This window comes from Gavialis gangeticus, unplaced genomic scaffold, assembly GCF_001723915.1.
Source record: "Gavialis gangeticus isolate Ggan-Ray unplaced genomic scaffold, GavGan_comp1, whole genome shotgun sequence".
In the NCBI taxonomy this organism is placed as follows: Eukaryota; Metazoa; Chordata; order Crocodylia; family Gavialidae; genus Gavialis; species Gavialis gangeticus.
Window position 1 is genome coordinate 90,682,313 of NW_017728992.1, and position 20,259 is coordinate 90,702,571.

At 44.5% G+C, this 20,259-nt stretch overlaps 1 protein-coding gene across 2 annotated transcripts in view; it reads right to left on the reverse strand.

Annotated features, from left to right (window-relative positions):
• The window catches only part of TWSG1 (twisted gastrulation BMP signaling modulator 1), a 47,724-nt gene that overhangs the window by 13,609 nt on the left and 13,856 nt on the right, over positions 1-20,259 (reverse strand). Inside the window, exons 2-3 of one of the 2 annotated variants that reach the window (XM_019525429.1) lie at positions 12,944-13,014; positions 2,985-3,084 (exon numbers count right to left, since the gene is read on the reverse strand). In XM_019525429.1, coding sequence (XP_019380974.1) covers positions 2,985-3,084; positions 12,944-13,014 — 171 coding nt within the window. The remainder of the gene's footprint in view (positions 1-2,984; positions 3,085-12,943; positions 13,015-20,259) is intronic. The other variant, XM_019525422.1, reaches the window with a different exon arrangement.

Here is a 20,259-nt window from a genome sequence, read left to right on the forward strand (position 1 = left end):
CCTGGACAGGTTGGACAAATGGGCAGAAAACAACAGAATGAGATTTAACAAGGAGAAATGCAAAGTGCTGCACCTAGGGAGGAAAAATGTCCAGCGCACCTACTGCCTAGGAAATGACCTGTGCTTGGCAGCACAGAAGCGGAAAGGGATCTAGGAGGCCAAGTGGACTCCAAGATGAATATGAGTCGTCAGTGTGACGAAGTCATCAGAAAAGCTAACTGCACTTTATCACGTGTCAGCAGATGCATGACAAACAGAACCAAGGAGGTGATACTTCCCCTCTATCGGGTACTGGTCAGACTGCAGTTGGAATACTGTGTGCAGTTTTGGGCACCACACTTCAAGAGGGATATGGATAACCTGGAGAGAGTCCAGAGAAGGGCTACTCGTATGGTTAACGGCTTGCAGGCCAAGCCCTACGAGGAGAGACTAGGGCACCTGGACCTCTTCAGCCTCGCAAGAGAAGGTTGAGAGGTGACCTTGTGGCTGCCTATAAATTCATTATGGGGGCACAGAAGGGAATTGGTGAAGCTCTACTCACCAAGGCACCCCTGGGGGTCACAAGAAATAACGACCATAAGTTAGCAGAGAGCAGATTTAGACTGGACATTAGGAGGAACTTCTTCACAGTTAGAGTGGCCAAGGTCTGGAATGGGCTCCCAAGGGAGGTGGTGCTCTCCCCTATCCTGGGGGTCCTCAAGAGGAGGTTGGATGGGCATCTGGCTGGGGTCATCTGAACCCAGCACTCTTTCCTGCCTATGCAGGGGGTCGGACTCGATGATCTACTGAGGTCCCTTCCGACCCTAACATCTACGAATCTATTGTGCACCTCTATGTACACTACACAAAACGCATGTAAATCAGGACAAAAATATTTTTTGAAATCAAATTAATGAATGTTGTAGATGTTCGCTTTTTAGAATATAATTTAGTATTTTTCCAGTTCTGAGATGGCAAAACCCCTTGCTGAAAGGAGTACTTCCAGGGACAAGGGGAGGGACTTCTAGTGGCAAAGGTCAGGGCTTAGGGGGCAGAACATCCAGCCACAAGATGGCAACCAAGGGGTGGGGCATTTGTTAAGGGGCAGGGCTACCCATGAAGCCCCTGGCAGCTTGCCAAAACTTTGTATGCGGCCCTCCAGCCAAAATAATTGCCCACCCCTGTGCTACAGGGTAGTATTACATGAAGCAACAGCAGGGCTGAGACCTGTTCAAACCTGACTCTTGTTTGGAAGCTCTTCATCACAGCTGTAGAGATTAGGATTCTTTTGCTTTTAAGCACATGACAAAACTTCCAATCTGAAGGAGGCAAAAAATGTTAACACAGAGAAGTATCCTACTTCCCCAGGGGAACAGATTTGCACGATAATGACAAAGAAGTACACATTCCTATTCTTAGGTTACACGAATGAAACATAGCCCCAGTTAAAAATTTAAATATTTACACACTAAAAAGCCTACCAAAAATAAAGGCAAAAGCACAACAGGAATTAAAAAAAAAAAGAAAAGAAAAGAAATGAGCACCAGGTCGGTCATTACAGCAACACAACTTTTAGTCTCAATTTCATGCAACCTCCAGGGTCAGAAATAGTCTACACCCTTGAGAACGCAGGAATCATCCCTGTTCAGCAGCACTTGGAGGATTCGTAAAATCCAAGTACTTGCACAAATGCCAAGTGGACATTTTCCTTCTTGGACATTTATGCCCCCATGCCCACCAAATGTAAGTCTTTTATGAAACAGTGAGCCTGGGGCATATAGAACAACAGAAACTGGCCCCTTTCACAGAAGTGAAGAGGACCTCCAGAGGAAAGGGAAATGTCTTGCTCACCTTTCTAGCAGTGAATTTTATTGCAGAGCTCCATTAGCAAGTGGCTGAACAAGAAGATGGCATTCCTAAGCAAGGGCAGCACTCACTCACAAACATCCTGACTTTCTTGTTACTAGTACTGCTCATAGTTGAAGCAGTCGTCTTTCCTACTGTCCAGAAACAGATGGGTTCACTGTACAGACTTGATCCAAGAGTTCTGTCCGTTGCTCATAAAGGTAAACACAAGAGCAGACCCTACACTGCAACTGCATTATAAGTTAATTGCACTTCACTATGTGAAGACCATCACAGCATTCAGTTATTACATCTGGTGAAGGAGTTGCTGTATCAAGTGTTGTTTTAAAAAAAGGGATGCTCAATCTCTGGTCCACAAGTCTCCACACGTCAGGAAATCTGGAAGCAGGAGAGTAGTGGCAATTAATACTGGCACCCCTCCCTGCTGCCAAATTTCCAAATCCAGTATGATGGGTTAGAGCAGGGCCATGCTCCCTCCCCCACACAGTCAGATTGGAGCTGGGCCGCTTGCCCCCTTATTTCTGCATGGCTGGCTTAGGGCGTTGCCATGCCCCCTTTTTCCCAAGGGGCCAAGTCCTGCCCCTTCTCCTGAATGCTGTATCAGGGCTGGCCCATGCTATCTTGTCCCCATGGGGTCAGGTCATGCCCTCTCACACTGTGCAGCTCAATGAAGGCCAAGTCATGTACTGTAGACCCAGGTTGGGGCCAGGCTGAGTCCTCTTCCCCCACACAGCTGGATCAGGGTCAGGCTGCCCCTCCAGCCTTCTCCATGTGGCTGAACACGGTCCTACTGCATCTGTCCCAGGTACTGGATCAGGATCACTGGCCAGATTGGACCATGGACAGACTGGGCACTGCCCATCCGGCCTACCAGGCAAAAAAAGGTTGAGCTTGCCTGCTTTAAAGTAACAAGATGAAACGATTTAAATCGGAATTAGTAAATCAGTTAGCATGACACTGACAAAAATCAAGTCAAATCAACAATTCCACCAACCAAAATGACCTGACATTTGTTTATAATTCAACACCCAGTGTGCTGTTAATTTATTCAAATGGTTCAAGCTGTACTCTGAAGAGCTTATTACCTAAATACAGATCTGACAACAAACAATAGCAGGGGCAATAAATATGAAACTTACCGACACAGTCACAGCACTCATCCCACAGCGTTCCTAGACAGAGCATGCACTCCTTACAACAGGAACAGTTTCCTTCACCAGGTCGGCACTGACACAACTCCTAGAAAGACAGTACATTACATCAGAGATTTCTGAGAAGGTACAGAACACCACATCACAGCAGTTCTTTCCTTAGCAAGAGTTATTTTGTTCTTTTACAAAGGATAAGATTTAATAGTTTAGACACCTTTGAGAAACTTATTTTTAATAAGTACCTGCGATATCAAGTTATTGAGTATTAAAACAAAATGAGGGAAAGGACTGTTTTCCCATGAATGCTTGAACCTAAAAACACTGCAGAATAAAGTAAATCATTTTGCATACAGGACAAAGCATTCACAGGTGTTTGGCTGCTAAGGTTTAATTTCTGTCTCAAAAAATAGAGAACATGTAGACAGCTTTATAAATATGCACATACTCCCTAGAATTAAAAGCAGCCTGCAGATGATCTATTTGTGAATTCTGATAGAAGCATAACGGTGAAGTCACTTGAACTCAAGATATTTGGACAAAGACAAATGCCTCTTATGCATTCATTTATATCTGAAATATATCACTAAATGTTTAACTTCCCATCATACTATTTAACTTAAAGAATCTCTCTCATCTTGTATTTTTGTCACAGTCACTAAAGATAAAAGGAGCCGACTTGCGGCCCAGTCAGGAGACCAACCCATTCCTTTGTCCTTGGGCCAACCGGCCACCTCTTTTTCCTGCCATGCCTTGATGTTAATAGGTGGGAGGCTGTCCTTCGATCCACCCTGATGTCAAGGGCCAAATGTAAATGTTCCAACCACCTCTACATGTACCCCATGCTTCACAGATGTTTCCTACAGCTAGGTAGCACTGGGACCTGAGCGCTGGAGTCTCATGTGGGACTCTCATTCCCTACCAGAGTTCAAGGTCCCAGCGCCCTCGCAGATGTTTTTAGGCCTCGCACCTGGCCTCTCTACTGCTACACACACTGGGCCTTCCATATCTGGCCTAGCACCCAGCCTACAACCTGGGTCACATACCGGGCCTTCATATATGTGGCCTTGCACCTGGCCTCTAGTCAAGAGGCACCCACCAGGCCTTGTCAACTGCCTCTACGTCAGGGCCTCACCACTGGGCCCCACAACTCAACTACCTCTTACAACACCGCCCCAAACTCAGGGCTTGGCTACTCCACTCCAAACTCAGGGCCTTGTTACTTCACCCTACCATTTGAGCTCGGGGTCAACCACCACTGTACGCTCAGGCGGCACTAAGCTTGCCATGCCTGGCCCACCACTTTGCCCTCTTACTTGGGGCTCGAGGTAGGATACCTCTGCAGGCTCAGGTAGCACTCTCTTGCTGTGCCTGGCCCACCTCCAGGGTCTACCACCCCACAGGACTCAGGTGCAATTTCTCTGTGTGCCTGGCCCTGAACTGCCTCCAAAGCCCACCCAAAGGTTTGGGCAGGGGTTTAGGCACCCTGACCCGCCTTACACTGGGATGGTCCTCAAACCTGGCATTTAAGTGGCCCTATCCCACCACAGGCAGGACTATCTTAGCAGGGTACAGTTTCAGGTCAAATCCAGGACCAATGAGGCCTCCTCCTTCCCCATAGCCTCACCCTCACCTCTGAGATATTCCTAGAACAGAAGCTCTACCAGGTGATGTTGCTCCCAGCCCTTCTGAACATAAACTGCTCTGCTTTTATATCATAGCTCTCCAAAATGGCTGCTCTCAGACACCTGGCGGCTGGTTGCCCCAGCCCTTAAAGTGATGGAGCACTCAAGCTGCTCCGTCAAAGTGACAAAAATCAATGGTCAGAGAAAGAGAGCAAAATCATTGATAATCAGACCTTTGATACACCTATGGGATAGTTCTTACTGAGGATGCCTGCACAAAACACCTTAATGCACAGTGGACTGTTCTACTGTGCATTAGCACGTCATGGCAAAAACCACGTTAATGCACTAATTAGTCTACTGTGCATTAAGTGTAAAAAACATAATAATTTGCCTTTGCCACCATGCCTTAGAACAGCTACTGCACCTTTATCTAGTATCTAATATTAGACATACCTTTTAACAGACCTATATGTACCTATAGGTACTTTTATGTACATACATACATACTATATACATACCTTTTTGTGCTAGAACATTCTGGATCTCTGGCACGCTGAAGCAGACTCGATTAATCAAATCTTCTCTATGCACAAACTGATGTGCCAGGTGTTGAGTTGTACATATTTGTATAAATGGTAAAATGTGCACCAGCGCTGGGGAAATGGCGGTTATGCACCTTTGAACTGAAACACCTTAGAGGTGTTATAGGTCAAAAGCACGCCACTGCCATTTTCTCAGTGCTGATAGGCATTTTGCCGTTTATACAAATGCATGCAAGACAGTACCAGGTGCTTTCAAAAGTACCCGGCACCAAGTCTCTTACACATCTAAAAATGCCCAGGGGTACTAAACTCCATGTGCAGTACCAAAGGCACATTAACGAATGTGTAGATGTGCCCACTGTCATCTAAAGAGGGAAAGGGGAATTATTTGCCATCATCAACAGGTCATTATGATTTAACTGAAACAGAAACAACAACAGTAGTCAAGAGCACTTGGATATGTGCTACAAAGAACGTGTGTTAGCTTTCTTTTTGCTAAGAGGAAAAAAAAATGAAGCCAGTGATACATACCAGAAAGAATGCACTTTTATTGAGGCTTCTTTATTAAATTTGCCTACATTAGTCACTTTTTTCCACGTTAGTAACTATGGAAGCAATAAGAGGACAAACCATCTACTCCCTGGACCTACACCTGGAAAAACTGGCAGAGGTGCCCTGTTGCAAAAAAATGAATGCTTACTAGGCCTGTGCGAATAGGGAAGTATTCAGTTCGGATCACTGTCCTGAACTGATTCGGCTGAATTGACTTTGGAAGGTTTGGTCATAGACTATAATGAAGAATCACTGAAGTATCTATAACTTTGTCATTTTTTGGCTGATTCGGATAAAAATAGTAGGAATGGTAGCCCATTCAGAGGGCATGAGGCCTGCCAAGGTTCAAGAAGATAGGTGCAGGGGTTTCTGGGAAGCTGCACCTCAGGCTGCTGACAAGCAAAACTCGTGTCACGTGTGTGTGTTAAGGTGCAGCAGGGTGAAAAATGTAGGTATGGTAGCCCCAGCTGAGGCCACAAAGCCTGCTAGGTTTCGAGGAGACAGGTGCAGAGGTTTCTGGGAAACAGCACCTCAGGCTGCTGACAAGCAAAACTCATGACATGTGTGACACTGTGCGTCTGTGTGAAGGTGCACCCCCACCAGCGCTGGGGCCTCTACACGACATGGAAGTGTGCCCCAATTGGGGCTCCTTCTCCCCTACAGCCTCAGTCCAGTCCACCACTTTAAATAACAACAGGTGATAATTTAGTAAGCAGCACAGTAATACTAGTAGCAGCATCTCAGACAGCCAAGTTGTCACACAGCCTTTCTTTCCTTTCCTGCAAGACCTTCTTCACCAGCAGCTACCAGAAAACTCTTCCTGACAGCTCCAGCCCTGGGGCTTAGATGTGCCCACTGCCCAGGGCCTTGCGTCCTTCTGGTTAGTTGAATGGGGACAGGCGATAGGGGTGCTGGTCTAACGGCATGGCACTGGCAGACAAGGTCCTCTGGGTCAATCTGGTATCTTTTGGTAGACCAACTGAATAGTTAAAGAAATATGTCTTAGCAAGCTTTCGGGTTCAAAAATCCTTCATGAGGCTGAGGAAGCACCTGCAGTTGGTGTGTGTGCTGTTCCTGGATGGAAGGAAGGAATAGTAAAAGAGCCAGAGGCCGGCATGCAATGCAGGCAAGAAAGCTAGTCAGTGAATATGGAAATGGAGACGTCAGGGGGTGAGAGAGACAGGCTGGGGTAGGAGGGAAGGGGGATATAGCAGATAGAAGTGGAGAGGTATCTGGGGAGTCAGATGTCAGGCAGGTTGTAGTGTGTCATAAATCCAATATCTATATTGAGTCCATGAGTTTCTGTATCTAGGAGGTTGATGAAGTGAAGTTCATAAGCCTGCTTGTGAAAAGTGGTTTGTAAATTCAAACCTTGCTAACCTAACCTCATCACCAGAAGCCAACTTCCTACAGCTCAAAACATAAAACCTGCTGCGCCCGCCTCCTCTTGGTGGGTCGCTCTCGCGCCACTTTTGCCCGAGCTGTTGACCTTGCTCGCCAGGGACCCTTGTGCAGACCCCAGAGGATGCCTCGGTTACCTTCAGGGTGATCCTCAAACTCGCCTGCCACAACTTTGAATGTTCCTTCAGTGGAGGGGGTCCCCCTTGAGGATGCTTCCAGAGCTGTCACACATCATGGCGGTCGTTCACGGGGCTCCAAACTCCCCTACACCCCAGTCACACGTCACCCTTTGGGGCAGGCCTCCAGATCTTTCGCGGCAATCCCCAGCCGATACGTTCCCTGGTCCCCGCGATTCCTCCTGCCGATGAGTACCCTGGGCCCTGGCTGGACCTGGAGAGTCTGGTCACTCCCCACTTTTGGGCTTGTCTTCTTTGATGCCCTGAGCCGTCTAAATCTTAAGCTGTTGGCCCTCCCTGCCTTCTCACATGGTCCCTTTCCTGCTGTTGGACGAAGTCCCGGCTACCCTAGCCTGGTGCTAAGAGCTCCTGCTAATTTGCTCTCTCCAGGAAACTAAAGTAGATAAACCCTAAAAAGGGAAACACAATCAATACCCTCACCACAAACCCCTCACCCTAAGGTGACCAGACATGAAACAAAATAAGGAAACTAACATTGTGGCTGCCGGGGGAGCGTGACAAAAAGGGGAAGAAGCAGGAAGGGGAGCACCCACGGGGAGAGTCCCCCTTCCCTGCTACCCCAGCTTGTCTCTCTCACCCCCCGATGCCTCCATTTCCATTTTCATAGACTGGCTTACTTGCCTGCATTGCATGCCAGCCACTGGCTTCTTTACTATTCCTTCCATCCAGGAAGAGCGCGCACACACACCAACTGCAAGTGCTTCCTCAGCCTGACAAAGTGTTTTTCAACCTGAAAGCTAGCATCCCAGGCAGCTAAGCTGAGCTCACCTGGAGCCTCAGAAGTCCAGTGCAACCAGCAAGTCTCAGGCCTATCAAAGACGTGACAGGTCTGGGCTTTCCCCAGCCAGGACTGTGTGAGTGCGTGCAGCGGCTGGAGATTATGGCGCCTCCTACCTGCCTTTCACAAGGGGGATCCTCAGTCCTGGCAGGGTGTGGAGCACAACCTCAGATTCCCCCTTGGTCCCCATAATTTCTTTAGCTAGGGTGCTCAGGTCCCCTGGTTCCAGATCCAGCTCCTCCTCTGGCACTGGGAGGCTCAATGCTGGGAGATGAAATTGGGGTGGAGGAGACTGTCATTCTGCTGCTGGTGGGTATTTCTGGTGTTAGGGGAAGTTGTACAAGTGCAGGGACAGGTACTGCTCCCACCTTTTTGCTCCCACTGGCAACAGAAGACTCATGGCTGCCAAGAAAGAAAATGCAACTATGTTTGAGGGGGTGGGGGGAGAATCCTGCAGCTCTAGCTCTCCCCCTACCCGTGCTAGCCCCTCTCTCTCCCCTGCCAGAAGACCTGGCACCTACCTTTGCAGCACACTTCATACTAATCTTTCCTGTGCTGGAAAATATGTCTGTATGTGTAACTAACTAATAATATCTCCTCCTCTTCTTCTCTGATATATGACTATCAGACTTCTTCTGTGTTGTGTTTAATAATCTCTATCTGACTTCTTCTATGCTGTATGTGTATGAGTGTGTGTGATGTATGTGCTTTCCTGCACAGTGATGGATCACACTGCTAGGGAAAACAACTTTCTTTTTAAAAAGTGTGAGGAAAAAAACAAGAACAAATATAAGTTGAAAGAAATGGATTGGATTGAGATAAGTAGAGAGATTCTCGTTAGTAAGCTACATACAATCCTTTCCAAGAACAGAAACTAGCAAGACACTGACTAGGTAGAAAGCCAAGCCAGTCCAGTACCTTTCAGATGCTGTTGCTCAAGCAGAAGCAGCTCATAGAAGGCACAGAAAGCCTGCAGACAGAGGCTTATATGCTGTTTCTACGTCCCTCCCCCAGAGGACTGTGATTGGAAGGGGACTCAGGGAAAGATCACAGTTACAGGCCAGCTACAGATGTCAGTTTTCCCCACCTGCTCCACCTCTCTCTTCTCAGTTTCTGTTCCCCTGAAAGACTGCCTTCTGAATCTTTTCCAAATTGATTCGGAGGTTTTTTCCCCTCTCGCAATTTGATTCAGATTTGGTGATTTGGCCTCCAAATCAGGCCAAATCTTCTCTGAATTGAATCACAGACCAAAGCTTTGCACAACCTTTATGCTTACTTTCAGTTTTCCTATCATTGAACCACCACTTGTATATTCAGAAAACCTACAAAATTGCCCAGATCTGCAGGTCACACAATCCTACAGACACTAAGTTCTCTTGTAAAAATAGAGCAATTGAAACTAGGAAATAGTGGCTGTCTGGACAGCAGAGGTACTTTTAGATCACAGCACAAAATACAACTTAAACAGCTCAGAGTGGTGTCATTTTTAGGTCAGACTAAATTTGTTTTGGTGACAGCATCTATTTAACTCCAACAGCAGTGTAACAGGGTCCTGACTGAGACCCTGTCACTAAAGGATCTGGTACAGCTGAAAACATTTATGACATGGGGGAGGGGACCAGCCCCTAGAGAACTAATGAAGACTGGACTCTCCAGATAAGAGAGGGAGAAGGTGGAGAAGAGATTGTCTTCGGGCACCTCAGAGGAAGACAGCAAGAGAGTGAGGAGTGGCTAAAGGGAGACCTTCTGAAGAAAAGGATCTGGGAAGGGAGAGCCTGGAACACAGACCTCGCCACGACATACCTGGAGTCAATAGGAATGGTGGTGAGGATCAGGATAAGTGGAGCCGAGCCGCGGAGCCTACACACCGGCTCTGTCAGAGAGTGACTCAGGCCACGGACAACCCTGCTCTGACCCCAAAGCATCTGGGTCAGTCCAGGGCTCCAGCAGAGGAGAGAAATGCCGGGGACTGAGAGGGTAGGACGGCCTGAGAAAGGGCTGCGGAGCCTGCACGCCGGCTGTGCCGGAGAGACAGACACGGGCGGCGGCTGCTACAAGCCGCTAACAGGATAATTAGCGGTGGAAGCCGTGCAGGCGGCGGTAGCAATAAGCAGCTAATAGGATAATTAGCAGCAGAGACCGGGACTTTGTGCAACACCCATTTATTGCCTTGCTGGACTGGGACTGGCAAGGAGACCTGGGGGTTCCCAAGGTCTGCTTGGGAAGGTTCTGCTAAGTTGCCTACTCCCCATAAAGCGGGTACCTGTAAATAACAGAAATTGTCAGAATAAAAGCACCTAAAATAGATCTGATCCAGCGTGGTACTTCCTGTGGGTACCCCCTGGCATAACGCTCACCTCCTCCCTATTTTTCTTAAAGATCCAAGTCATGGCAGGTGAGAATCTCGAGGATAGGGGGGTACTGGGCAGACATGCTGACAATCAACCACCAATTAGAAAGAAAATGTTCTTAAATAAAGTTTCACTAGCTCCAACGCTTTAGCTAAAAGCCGGGAGAAAACTCTCACTCCAGTCCCCTGATTCTCTTCAAAGACAGAAATTTCAATTAAGTTAAACTAAAGAACACTTGGTGGGGGGGGGGAGCTCTACACATCAAAGGCCTTCTTTTGTTAACCAAAGTTTAGGAACAGAGTACAGAAACCTGGTTTTTCTCTATAATGCACTGCCTGCAATAGCCAAGGAACATTACAGAACTACTTGAACATGACTTGGTGAGTAAATAGTAAAATAGGTTTGTTACATCCTCTTAATAAATAAGCTATTCATGTATATTTTTGGTATGGGAAAAATAGGAGTTTTTGTATATTATTTACTGATTTATAATTAGGTATAAATGTTACGTGATAGGACAGGAGCAAGTGACAGGTGGGGAGTAAGTCATGTCAATTATTCTAAAGAACATCTTCACAAGAAAATTAACTTATTCTGGATGGAAAGAAAAGTTATTTTGATATTTTTCTATATGACTGCCACTTCACTTCACTCTCATAGCACCAGTCATTGCAAGTGTTAACACCTAAATCAGCATCAAATTTTCACTATACCGCAGGCAAACTATACTTTTAAAAAGTGAAAACTACAAATGTCAGTGCAGAACCAGATGACAGGAGGGCCATCTGCGCAAGTATAGATTTTTTCCAACATAACCAATAGCCCTGCCTAAAAGAATTACCTTATGGGAAGGTTTTCATTAATTTGCCCCTGCAGTAATCAGCGCAGCTAATACATCATCAGAAAGGAAAGTTCAGACCCCTTTGACCTTAGTTTAGTAGTTAAGTATGCATGTAACCCTTAATACTTCTCATTTTGTACAAGTCAAATTACATAGGTCAGTGAGGCCAACCTTTTTCATGGGCATGCTGCAAACTAGCTCCAATACCCTCCCCAAGTGCCACTCTGATCCCCTTCCTGATCTGCTGTTCTACTTTCTTCCTTGCCCTGTGCTCTCTGCATGATCTGCTGCTCTGCTTTCTGCCCCCTGCCCTGATCTGCTGTGCGCCATAAAGAAGCTGCCAGTGCCACTTGTGGCATGTACACCGCAGATTGGCAACCCCGACTTAACCAATTCATTTTGAACAAAGTTTTCGGTCAATTTCTTGTATGTTATAGAAAAAACAACTATGACAAAAACACTGGAAGAGTTAATGTGGTAACATCAATAGATTAAATCATACATAAAAGTGACATCGAAATATCTTTGAAGAGTTGAAGGATATTAGATCACACATTTTAAGACAAAACACAGTTGTTTGCTTTTATTACAATTGGCTTTTATAGAATGTTAGAGAAAAGGGTGGTTGGAAGATAACCATCTGTTTTTATCTTTCTAAAAATATAGGTTTATTATTTGTTTTGAGGTGATGTCTCAAGTTGGTAGAGAGGGGGCAGGGGAAGAGAGGGCTCATTTTAGGCCCCAGGGGTAGCCCTAGTAATAAATAAAAAGATAGACCTTGTTCCAAATAATTTTATAATTAGAACTTGTCAGAAGTTTTCCAAATGGAAAAGGAAATGTCAGGGTGGAGAGGAGCAGGAGGGCTTTTATAATCCTTGTGTAAGGGGTCTAAAAACTAGGGCTGTGTGAAGCTTCGGTCGCCGATTTGATTAGGTGGAAATTTGGCCCGATTCAGCAGCTGAATCTATGAACTGAATCAGGAGACCCTTTAATCTCTCCAAATTGAATTGGAACCCCCCGAATCTATTTGGAGATTCAGACATAGACACAGCTTTAAGTGTTTTTTCTACATATCTCAAGGTACCAGGCGGCTCATGAATGCTGAGATGCTGGGGCGGATGGAGCATCCCACAGGAGTGTGGGGGGTGGTGGTCCCCAGCGCACATGGCAACTGACCCGGAAGTGAACCAGAAGCACTCCTGGTCTACTTCCAGGTCTGCCAGGGAGCACACTGGGGGCCCCTCCCCACGCCTCCTAGCTCAGCGACTGGTGCCTCCTACGTCTGGGGGGGGCACCCAGGGACCCTCACAGCCAATTGCTGAGCCAGTGCAGCGCAGGGAGAGGGCATGTGCTCGGCAGCAGACCTGGAAGTGCACTGGAAGTACTCCCCCACGCTCCTGTGGGACGCTCCATCCACCCCACCACTGCAGTGTTCATAAGCTGCACTTGGTACCTCAAGGTATGTAGAAAAAACATTTAAAGCTGTGTCTATGGCTGAATCAGCATTGAATCTTCAGATTCGGATTCAGCTGAATCAAATTGGGACAGTGATCCGAATTAATGAATTGAACCACTGTCCCCAATTCGGGCCAAATCTGAATTCGAATCGAATACAGCCCATTTTGCACACCCCTATTAAAAACCCAATCTTAAAAATTACCTTGAAAAGGAATTTGAGACTTTTTCTTCCCAAGAGAATTTTCAAACATGACTTTTTGTTCCAGGGCAGGCCTAGCAAATAAAATAAAAATACATTTTGGGAAGTTACTTCTGTTTACCAGCCAGTTATACTTGCAGTTTCAGGTATAAAACTAGAGACATCAGATGGTTACAACAAACAGATGGCAGGCAGCACAAAAGATGACACTAAAAACAACTGCATTTGCTGCAGTAAGGAGTAGCAATGGTACTATCTGCGTACAGTGGCTAATGTGGTCTTTAATGCAGGTTTGAAAGAAAAGAGCTGAGAGGAGAATCATGTAGGGCAGGGGTAGGCAACCCCTGGCATGTGTGCCACATGAAGGCATTTTAATTAGCACATGCACCTTGGGTGGATGGTGGGGAAGAGGCCAGGGTTGTGCTCCCACAACAAGGATCAGGCCCCTCACAACTCTCTCGCCATCCATCCCTGGCATGCCAACATCTTACAAATCGAGGTTATAGGTGTTTTTGGCACTCTGCCCAAAAACACTCCGACCCTTGATTTAGTGGGTTTGTAGGACTCTAGGAGAATTTCTTCTATATAAAAGTTGTAGCAATGGAGAAAGTACAGGGGTGCTTATGAAAGTTTGCCTATAAAAATCTTCTTGACTATACAAGTTGGTATGAGTGGTGGCAGAGAAGTGGGGAAAATGGCTCAGTGACCTCTACTGGCACCTGTATAGGGACAAAGCATAACACTGCTTTGAAGTAATTCCTCTGGGAGCCAGTCTGACCACTTCATGCCTTTTCAGTGTGAATATTTCAATATTACATTATTGCCATATTTGATAACCATACAATATCATTTACTAAAATAAGAATCCTGAACAAAAAAAAATGCTTAACCACCCTAATGCATAGTGTCTTACCTTGACTACTGAAAGTGTATAATTATTCATATATGAAGCTATGGAAAGTTTTCAAGTAAAATTGAGTGAGCCACCTTACAAATGCAACTGAAATATGAACAAGCCAATGTGTGGGAGTAGGCTATTCTCTATAAGCTATTAAATTGAAAATATTTGAATCAGAGCCAGAGCACTAAATTGGCTCAGTCTGTAGATGCACTCTTGATTATGTTCATGCAAGCATATTCCCACAGAACTAGATAAAACTCTGAATTTTACATATTCAGTGCTTAAAAAATGCTGTTCTATTGTATCTTGGAACAGAATTACTGATATACTAAACAGTAGTCTTTCAAAAGTAGAAATATTTATGAATACTGTTATTTAATTTTTTTCAGCCACTTGGGGAAAGAAAGGTGGGAAAGAAGGGGAGAAGAGATTTCATACTTTGTACAATTCTTCAACTCCACCCCCTCAGAATTTGACTGTATGTTTTTAGGGCAAGAACCACATATTTTTCCATAAAATACGTATATGTTGTTCTTCTAAACCACTCTCAGTTCCGCAAACTGAGTCATCCAAACTGGATATCTGCACAGGATATATCTTTTTAAAGTAAGGTTGCATAAGATGTGGGTGAAGTAAAGCAGAATAGGATGAAAATGCTCCTTGTTAAGGGCTGGGGGTGGTAAGAATGCAGTGGAAAAAATTATTACTCATAAGCAATCTTGGCTACTCCCCAGATTGAACTGCTGAAGATGCCTCAGAGTATATGTTTGCGATGCAAAGAAAGAGACCTTTTAGTTTAAAAATATACCAGGAAGTAGGAAGACAAGAATATCATCCTGTGAAGATACTTCTGCATTAAAGGACCTGTAAAGATGTTTTACTAACAAAACTTTGATACGAAGTATTTAACATATACCTCTTATTTTCTCAGTGCAGTGAGAAAAATGCAAAAGCTAATACTTTTTCTTAACATGGTAAAAGACAAACTTAGAAACAAACATGCAAACTATTCGGTAATCCAATTTTATTATGTGCTCAACCTACACATAAAAACCTCACAATTTTTTTTTGTATAAAAAACAACAAGATTATAAAAATATTCTTCATTTGATATTACACAGCTGAAGGGCTGTCAACATCCTTTACAGCTATTTAAAGTGTGCATACACATTAAGAGTGGATTGTATCTTCACTTAAAAAAACTTAAATCAAAATGAAGCACCACTAGCCATCTTTTCACTTTGTAAAACACACTTTTTTTGTAAATGCATGCATTTCAAGTGTCAATTTACAGCAGTTGCTCCACTACCTACAGCAGCTGTTTGAAAAAAAAGGTAGCACCCTGCAATAGAGTTCAAGTAATTCTATACATCTCCTCAAAGTTGGCAGACTTTAGCAAGGAAGGCAAAGGTGAAATATGTTTCTCATGTTACAAGTCCTTGGGTAGGAGGAGTAGGGAGAAGAGGAACTTTTTAAGGAGTTTGTTCATACCATGGTAGCAGCATATACCTAGCACTCAATGCTACTATGGAGCCCTAATGCACAAGTGTCTATACCCTAGTTCCTACTACCCCAGAGTGGGCCCCATTCCCCAAAAGTAGGGACCACTGGAATTTGTGCTGGAAGTGTGCTGTGCGACAGCTTCTTTAATCTTGCAAATTCCCCCGGGCGCCCCCTGCTGCTCACTGGTGGAGGTGCCCTGTCAGCGCTGGCATTTGCCCCCTGATTGACAGGGAGGCAAAAAGCATGGTTTTAAATATGCATTTTTTGCCTCCTGCTGCTGATTGGTGGAAGGGCCCTGGCAGCCCCCACTTGGTCCTAACTGGCCAGGAGGCAAAAACTGTGGCATATTTAAAACTCTGGTTTTCAGCTCCCAGGAGCAAGTGGCAGGGCTGCTAGGACACCTCCACCAATCAGAAGGGGAACGGAGGGGGGAGGCACATGGGGGAATCTGTAAAATTGAAGGAGCCACCATGAAGCGCACTTCCAGCGCAAATTCCAATGATCCCTACCCATAAGCAAACCTCAGACCTGCCTCCTAAGCCAGTCCCTTAGCAGTTGTGATGACACCACATCATATAATCATGTGCTTCTCATGACTTACTGTGTGTACTGAAGGGAAACAACAGAACTGTTAACAAAGCTTCTGCTCTATCACACTAGAATGAATCTCAGTGTGCTTACACAAGTTACGTTTTTTGCACGAAGGCTCTCTAAAGCTGTGACACAACACACATGCATGGATGCAGAGCGCTTTTAAATAGCCGGTGGCATGAAAAATTAACCCTGGTCAAGTCAGGTAAAAGATGATGGTGCTCTAAAGCAGAGTGCCTTAAAGAACTTGGTTCCCTCCAGGGTTGATTATTTCTGCTTTGCGGGGCTGTCAGTGGGGAGGGAGAGGGGAAGGGAACAGCACAGAGCTGCTGGGAGGTCGAATGGAGGCTCGCTCCTTGCAGCCCCCCCACAGCTATCCCTTGCCTCATGGGCCCAGCCCGGCTCCCCCCCATGCCTCAGCTGGGGTAGCTGGGGGGGGCGTGAGGCAAGGGAGCTCTGTTCCACCCCTTCCTCCTCTCCAGCTCTGGCCAGGCAAACCAGCTGGCAGCTCTGTGCTGCTCCCTCTCTCTCCTTCCCTGCTGACAGCCCAGAGATGGGAGGAGGGGGGCCTGGGCAGAGGGTTGGTTAGGCAGTCTCCTCAAAGGCTGTTGGAGTGCTCCCACCTGCTGGCCAGGGCTGGAGCAGGCAGACTCCAGCTCCCCCTCTCACCCAACAGGCAAATGTTTGTTGGGTGGGAGGGTAGGCTCTAGCTCATGGTGTTGTGTGTAAAGTGTCATGAGTTAGAGCAGGGCCCTAAAAGTCTGTAGGCCCCGTCATTCAGACAGCTAATTTATATTAGCTACTCATTTGTTTTTAAAAAGCATTCAGGACTGAATTATCTCCCTATAAAGGAAATTCGCTACTTTATCATCTTGCACCTTCAAACCCAAATGCCCACAAAACCTCAACAGCACAAGAAGGAGGTTTTCATAATGGTAAGAAAGTACTTTGGGCCCCCAAAGTACATGCCTAGTTACAGAAGGGCTGTTATATGGTCTTATTGTACTTATTTCCTTTAAAAAGGGAAAGCTTCACTACAACTTCTCAGACAAAAGCCTGTTTCTAGAGCATTGTGGCTTCTTTTTAAGATGGAGAAGCTGCAAAATACTTCACTGTAGTCTTTTGACGGGGAATACAAAAATTATAACCAGCAAAACAAGAACACAAATGAAGCAAGAGTACTTAGAAAACTGAATGAATACAAAGTTCTTGATCTCATGCTAACAAAATAAATATTTATGTAGGGACCACCCTTAAACACTGCAGCTTGTAAGGAGTGGCAGTAATGACTGTACTGATTTCCAGCCATGATGGCAAAAATATTTATACAACTGCATGCTGTAAGCAAGATTGTCTTTTATTTCAATTTTTCCAAGCCAGGCAGTTTCACTATCTGTACAAATGAAAAAGTATTCACATGCTGTCTCACCTCCCCAATGAAATTAAAAGACACATTATTCACTTTAAGGCCACAAATTTTACTTATCCCACAGCTGTCCTGCTCTGATGGGGAAAGCCTTTTATCCTCCAGTTTTAACATATCAAGAGGTTTTGCTTGTTTTTTAAGTTCACAATTCTATTACCAAGATAATTTTAAGAAAATGTAAAGAATCTAGACTACCTGCACACCTATACACAGAGCCCAGAATCAAAGAATAATTAGGTATGTCTCACATGGCACTTAACATTAGCCCCACAACTAAACTAACATAGTCAATGCTGTTGCTACAGAAACAAGCAAAGGATGATATACTGATTTAGAGAGGCAGCTGACGCTTTAAGAGTCATGAAAAACCCCATGAGCTGTGTTTTGCTCTGCACACTCAGGTGACTCCTTCACTGTCCTTACCCAATTTATGTTTTGTGGAAACAGAATGGCAAAGCAGGTCAGGACTACTCATAAGAAAAGGACAGGCCTGAAACAAACTGCCTGGTTATCCCAAAACTAGGGATAAAACAAAGGCTTGTTTATTGAAGAATAACATATATTTTGCATTCTTCATAGTGGGGAGGTGTTTTGAACAGATGTAGATAACTGTGACTAAGAACAAGGTATAAAGGCCAGTTTAAATGTTGGGTCTCCTGACTTTGACAGGATCTCTTCTTCTAAGTAGATGAATGTTTGAGATACCAGTAAGAAGATAATTAGTAGAGAAAATAAAAGAAAACCTCCCTCTACATTTGCCCTGATACCCATCACTGAGGCTGCACTGAAGCAACCTGTTCTACAGGAAAACAAAGCTCCTATTTGCGCAGATGAAGCATAACTATCTCAAGGATGGCTAAATTCTGGGGCCACATTCAGATGTGCAGGGGCATGCGCTAGTAACAGCATAAATCTGTGCTGCTACTTTGTACTGCAGGGCACACCCCTGCACGTGCACTTTGGTGAGAGACAAATTGTCTGCTTCAGGCAAATTGCCCTTTCCTCGCTTCTCCCAGCATGCTGGAGTAGCTGGGGCACAAATGAAATAGTAGAGAGGCTCTGGCCAGCAGTCAGAGTGTCTCCTTAAAAGACTGGGCCTCTATTTGTTCCAGCTCACACTACTGTAGCATGCACTGCTTTTATTCTTGGCAGGTTTCTTTTTTTTTCCCCCTTTTTTTTGCTACTGGGAAATCCTGGTAACAAATTTTGCCCTTGTCCTATAAATTTTCAGCATGGAGCACATTTTAATGTTCTGGGTGTGTGGTTTGCAGTGCTAAAAACTGCATGTGTCTGCATGTCTGAATGTGGCCTACTAGTACAAACAGCAACTTTGAGGTTGTACGAGTGTATGCCACCAGCTGTAACTGGGGCAAATTGCCAGTCTACACAAGGCCAAAGAGAGCACTACAAAATATGAAGTTTAGTATATTAAAAGGGAACAGTAGCTGACAAAGCCAATTCAAGGAGACCACATATAATTGCATTTGCTGTGGTTCTCAATGTTATAGATGTCTTTGAAACTGAAGTTTTGTGAAATTTTCTGATCCAAGTGGCACTGGTTTCAAGCATCCAGATTCCAAATTAATTCAGCAAGACATGCAAGTGCTCAAAACATCTGAGCATTGGGCATTTACTTAGTAGGCATCTTAAACTATTTTAACGAAGCACTTTCTTTTGGGAACAGACATTGAAGAACTTTCCAGTAATCAGTTATATGCTAAAATGCAATGTACCTTCAAAGTCACAATTAGGATAGTCCTTTTCGAGAGAGCTTTAAGCACATTTGTAGTTGGAAATAAGATAAAGAAAATGATCCTTACAACATCCACTCACTGCAAGCACAGAGCCCTATCTGTTGACTTAAGTTAAAAAAAAAAAAAAGGGAACTGTTCCAATTTCTGTTGGTGCTTTCTGAGCTCACACATCTACAGAATTGTTAACTAGTTCCTTTAGCAAAAGCCCTATTACAAGTGGCAAGTCATGTGCCAGAAAGAACCCATTTCAGAGCCCAAAGGAATTTGCCAGTCTGGCAGATATTTTTATTTGTAAACTGAGCAAATTTTATATGGAAGCCAATGAAACAAACATGGAAACTCTTGATGCCATTTTAAAGTTACTTTTTATATTACAACCACACATATAGTAAACACACAAAATATGTTACAGACTTATGACGTTTTCCTTCTCTCCCTCATTTCCTAACTTCAATAATCTAAAACCTGAGCTTTGAAAGTTTAGAATCCCATTGCCCACAATTCCTAACCGCATTATGCAGTCTTGAGCTGAGCTATGCATTTAGAAAGCTAGCCATCACATCCAGATGCCGTGTTTCTTAATTGCCCACAGAAAAGCAAAAGAAGTTCTTCCTGCAACCTGCATCCAGGTACTTAAGTAGATACTGATGTTCACATCATAGACCATTTTAAACAGCATCAGATACTTTACAAAAAACTCTGAAAGCATCCTAATTTTAAATAATATATATCCTCTATTCCTCATGTTTACTACTAAAATTGTGAAAAACAGAACTTATATTTATTTATAACCCAGTTTAAAAACCAAACCAAACAAAAACAAAAAACCAACCAACTCACTTTGGTGATAAACAGAACCCACCTTTATTTGGGAGATAAGGGACAGGAGCCTAGCTCCATTTTGTATTTATTTAAAATCTGAAATGAATAGTTTCCATTAACATTCACAAAACATACAGTAAAAGAATACAAAAACAGAACAGTTTCCAAAAAATATTCAACTTCCTTAATACGTAGCTAAGCAAAATAAAGCTTTGCTTCTTTAGAATCCCAGCATTTTGATTCATATTTCACACTCCTCCCCCTCCCCCCCGCCATATTGAAAATGAAGGGCCTGACTCCAAAATTATCATTTAAATTTCAC